General features: G+C 33.6%; 1 protein-coding gene across 1 annotated transcript; it reads left to right on the top strand.

The window, feature by feature from the left end:
• Window positions 1-327: 327 nt before the first annotated feature.
• ndufa2 (NADH:ubiquinone oxidoreductase subunit A2) lies at window positions 328-3,770 on the top strand. The gene is made up of 3 exons (XM_051877562.1): window positions 328-494; window positions 3,422-3,528; window positions 3,605-3,770. The coding sequence occupies exons 1-3, from the start codon at window positions 388-390 to the stop codon at window positions 3,694-3,696; spliced, it is 306 nt and encodes a 101-aa protein (XP_051733522.1). The 5' UTR covers window positions 328-387; the 3' UTR covers window positions 3,697-3,770.
• Window positions 3,771-5,272: the final 1,502 nt, after the last annotated feature.

The raw sequence follows: 5,272 nt of genomic DNA, 5'->3' as shown, positions 1-5,272 counted from the left end.
GGAGAGCTGAAATGAAAACTGTGATAGAATAAAATGAAATAAAATAGGATATGAAAAGACTTCATAATGAAATCATGACTTCATGAAAAGACAACATCACTGTTTGGATTATAGGGCTTTATGGTATAAAGGAAGAAATAGGTTATTGTAGGCAGGGCATATGACAGAGAAAGACAAATACTGTAAAAGTGCGAGAAAATCAGATAAAGAATATGACTGGAAAATCTACTACGACACAAAATATTAAAATAGAAAATTATTATTTAAATGAAAATCAAAAGGAACTGACACCATCCAGTTCTGTAGGTGGCGGTAACACAGATGAAGCCTGTTTGCAGCCGATAAACAACAGAAGAAGAACACTTCCTGTCATTGAAGGTGACTGTCATGGCGGCGGCTGCGGTAGTTCGTGGAATCGGCTCAAATTTGTCGAAGAATCTGCGTGAGGTTCGCCTGCAGTTATGCCAGATATCAGCTGCCAGTCAGGGAACCAGGTGCAGTACTGCCGGATTTTACTATTTGATTTGTTTAGAGAGTGACTGCCCTCTTAAAAGCAGCGTGTATCACTTGCACAGTAGTATTCATGTACATTATAAATACTGTCTGAAATGATTGGTAGTTACATGTCAAACCGATTAGCTTTTAGTCATCCACTGTTAGTAGTCACAGTTAAATTATACAGGGGTCGTACATATTTTTCAGAGTGAAATTCAAGCACTTTTCCTGCATTGTGCTTGTTCCCATTTGATCCAAGTGCAAAAGAGAGAGAGAAAAAAGTATTGTGTACTAACATATATATATAACACTGGTAGATTTACGAAGTTAAAGAAATAAAACAATTGTAAAACATTTAGAGCTAGGGTTGCAAAATTCCAGAAATTTTCAAAGCTGGAAATTTTCCATGGGAATTAATTGGAATATATGGGAATTAATGGGAATAAACAGGGAATTTGCAAAATTACAGGTTAGCCTATAACAGGGTACTTAAATGTAGTTGAAAAAAAAAAAAAAAAAAAAACATCTTGCAGCATAATTTTGATTAAAACAACCAGTTTTAATGCATTTTCAGTTAAACTTTTACCCTGCAAATTCCTCAGTCACATTCACACAGCACACTACATACTGCAGGGCTGTTGAAGCCACACCTCCTGCATGCACTGTGCATTCCCCCAGTCCATAACATGCACATTTGATCAAAAATACAGAAAAAACAGTAATATTGTGAAATATAACCATTTCTATTTTAATATACGTTAAAATATAATTTATTCCTGTGATGCAAAGCTGAATTTTCAGCATCATTACTCCAGTCTTCAGTGTCACATGATCCTTCAGAAGTCATTCTAATATGCTAAACTGATACTCAATTATCATTGTTGGAAACAGTTGTGCTGCTTAATGTTTTTTTATAACCTGTGATAATTTTTTTCAGGATTCTTTGATGAATAAAAATTTAAAGAACAGCATTTATTTAAAATAGAAATCTTTTGTAACAATATACACTAGCGATCAAAATTTTGGGGTCAGTATTTTTTTTGAAAGAAATTAATACTTTTATTCGGAAAGGATGTGTGAAATTGATTAAAAAGTGATATTAAAGTGATATTGTTAGAAAATATTTATATTTTAAATAAATGCTGTTCTTTTTAACTTTTTATTCATCAATGAATCCTGGAAAAAGTATCACAGGTTCCAAAAAAATATTAAGCAGCTCAACTGTCATCAACATTGACAATAACTGAGTATCAAATCAGCATATTAGAATGATTTCTGAAGGATCATATGACACTGAAATAAATAACACATAATTGCTGCAATAAAAATATATTTATTTTATGTATTTACTAAATTAGAATGAAATGAATGCGAAAAATAACTTATTTTATGTTATGACCAAACAAAATGTTTATATTTATGTTTGTATATGATACATTTTATATAAATATTCCAATTAATTCCCATAAATTCCTGTTAAGTTTCCAAATTGGAATATTTCCAAAATTCCCCAGGTTAAGTTCCCGTGGAAAGTTTCCGGAAATTTACCAGAAACTTTCCGCCCCTTTGCAACCCTATTTAGAGCATAATAATGTTTTAAAAAGCTCTTACACAACAAAGATGATGAGGAAAATCTAAACGAATTGCTGAAAAATGTTCCTTCTGCACCAAGAGTAAATGACTTTTGCACATTATTTTATGTGGTGTGTCAGGGCTCCAGACTGGCAGCACCTGAATTGGTTGCAAAAAATTAAGGACATACATTTTGTATTCCACAAATAACACCTCATTTTTAATGAAAATATTCTCTTAACTCAGATTCTTCATCTATGATATTCTGAAAAATAGTTTTCCTACAAAAGCCATTAAAAAGAACAGATTTTACAAACAAGGTAAACCGATATCTCAGCTCATAATTCACAAAGGTCCAATCAGTTCTACTTTTTTAACATTTTCCCCTGTAGTGTCGACTCTCTGCTGCTGGAGGGAAACATCTCCTGAACTCTACAACTGATCAAAGCCTTTTACAGTCTCAAAACAAGTTTAATCACAGAGAAATTCAAGCACTTCTCACTGGATCTTACAGCTCTGTTTAAAGGGACCCTGTTATACTGTATGCTCATTTACAGGGTTATAATTTTGTTTAGGGGGTTTACTAGCATAAGTTTACAAGATTAAAAATGTTAAAAAAATTTTTCTTATAACTCACATTGTTGCAGCACCTCTTCTGTCTGAATGCTGTTTTAGTTTCAGTTTTCTTTAAAACCTGCCTTCTGAAAAGTGTAAGTTAGTCTGCTCTGATTGGTCAGATGGCCCTCTCTTGTGATTGGTCTACCACTTACTGCGTGTGGGAAAAGTAATTCCCCTTACCATACCTGGTGAATATCAGCTCACAAGGCTTCATTGAGGCACTGTAATTTATTTTAGTTTTTTTTTTTTTTTTTTTTTTACACATAATATGTGTGTGTATATATATCTTTTAATAATATATCTTTACATATTTATTTTTGTATTTATATACACAATTACATACATGTATATATTTAAGAAATATTTACATGCATATGTTTATATTTATATATAATTTAAATTATTTACAAATATTTGATTTTTCTATTTTTTTTTTTAGAAATACAAAATAAATATACATAGCACACACACATACATTATGTAAACACAAACTTTTATTCTGGATGTGATTAATTGTTAAACAGCCCTACTGTAAATATTACTGTAAGGAGGTTAGGTCAGTTTTGCTGTATGTCCAATCATGACAGTCAAGAAGAACAAGCTGATTGACCCGAACCACATTCGCAGGCACATCTTGAAATAACAATAATAGGTCCCCTTTCAACATTGGACCTAGTTCCCAGTCTCATTCTAATGTTTTGCTAATTATTATTATTTGTTGTTGTTGTTATTTTAGGGATTTTATTGAGCAGCATTATGTGACATTAAAGAAGGCAAACCCTGAGTTTCCCATCCTGATCCGAGAGTGCTCTGGAGTTCAGCCCATGCTGTGGGGACGATATGGTAAGAAAACAACATAACTAAATCATATTCATACAAATGGCCATATATACGTAACAATACATCTCTCTGCCTTTAGGTTTTGGTAAAGAACACAGTGTTTCACTGGACAACATGAACGTCGACCAAGTGGCCAAAGCTCTTGAAACAGTAGTAAATGCAAAACCCTAAATAAGCCTCCAAATGTAAAATGTTGTAAATGTTATTTGTGTCACAAATGGAAAATAAATGTATATTCTAAAGTCCTTTAATTTTTCTTTTTCCGATGGACAATCATATTGATGCTTCCACCATATGACTCTGCTGCAGATAAATGTGTAGATTTTCTTATATACCCAATACAGATATTTCCAGTAATCATAAATGAGAATTCATTGTTCATGCTAGCCTGGTATCAGGCATGTATACAACAATACAACCATATGCATAAGGATATTTTAATATCCTGTACTCTGAACGGTTGATTGTGACTACATTCCCAAATACAGTGTAGGAAAGTAGTACCTATATGCACCTAGCATATTCAACATAAATTATCATTGGTTTCATCCTAAAACAGTCTTGATGGAGTGCGATATATTGTATGAACGTCCCCTTTGTTTCTTTTACATATTTCCTGCACCCATATTTACTGTTCATTTATCAGAATCAAGTTCTTCACCAAGGCACCTCTGTCATATCAGTCTTACATTTCCAGAATCGCTGCTCCCAAGAGAATTAGCCATTGTTTGAGGCCTCCTGTGTGCGGGACAATCTATGATGAAGTGCATTTTAAAAATTAGACATTATACAACTCCATATTTGAAAGTACTTCCATCCTCATATAACTTGTTGACTGTACTCTATGAGCAGTATTTGTGATATTAAAGGGTTAGTTATGTAAAGCAGTGTTTTGAAATCGGCCATCACTAAATAAGTCATTATTTTGGGTTTTTTGGTGCACCAAAAATATTCTCGTCACTTTATAATGTTAATATTGAGCCACTGTACTCACATGAACTGATTTAAATATGTTTTTAGTACCTTTATGGATCTTGAGAGAGGAAATGTCATTGCTGGCTATGGAGGCCTCACTGAGCCATTGGATTTCAACTAAAATATCTTAATTTGTGTTCCGAAGATTAATGAAGGTCTTACGGGTGTGGAACGGCATGAGGGTGAGTAATCAATGACAGAATTCTTATTTTTGGGTGAACTAACCCTTTAAAGCGATTAGCTCACCCAAAAATGAAAATTATCCCATGATTTACTCACCCTCAAGCCATCCTAGGTGTATATGACTTCTTTCAGACGAACACAATTAGAGTTATATTAAAAAATATCCTGGCTCTTCCAAGCTTTATAATGGGAGTGAATGGGGTTTGAGATTTTGAAGCCCAAGAAAGCACATCCATCCATCATAAAAGTAATCCATACGACTCCAGGGGGTTAAAAAAGGCCTTATGAAGTGAAGCGATGGGTTTTTGTAAGAAAAATATCCATATTTAAAACTTTATAAACTACAATCACTAGCTTCCGGTAATGGCAGTACATGAGTCTAGTCCTGGCGGAAGAGTGACCTCTGACCTGACGTATGGAGGAGTAGCGTAAACTTAGATGAGAGTAGACGCTTCTTGTGGTTCAAACAAATAAGTCTGAGCAACAAACTCAAGCTCCTTTTATAGCGAAATCCTCCAACATTTGTCTTTAAAAATTCTCGTTTTAGACTTCTAATTCGTGACTGGTGTTTTGTTTTGCTCTATCCTCT

Source organism: Ctenopharyngodon idella, chromosome 21 (assembly GCF_019924925.1).
Source record: "Ctenopharyngodon idella isolate HZGC_01 chromosome 21, HZGC01, whole genome shotgun sequence".
NCBI classification, from domain to species: domain Eukaryota; kingdom Metazoa; phylum Chordata; class Actinopteri; order Cypriniformes; family Xenocyprididae; genus Ctenopharyngodon; species Ctenopharyngodon idella.
Note: the sequence above shows the minus strand (reverse complement) of the source record. Positions and strands in the feature narration are given on the sequence as shown.

Bases quoted from the DNA above. Each gene is read 5' to 3' on its own strand.
- ndufa2 (XM_051877562.1), top strand. From the start codon at position 388: ATGGCGGCGGCTGCGGTAGTTCGTGGAATCGGCTCAAATTTGTCGAAG. The intron at 495-3,421 runs GTGCAGTACTGC...TTGTTATTTTAG, and splicing joins GCTGCCAGTCAGGGAACCAG to GGATTTTATTGAGCAGCATT. The intron at 3,529-3,604 runs GTAAGAAAACAA...CTCTGCCTTTAG, and splicing joins CATGCTGTGGGGACGATATG to GTTTTGGTAAAGAACACAGT.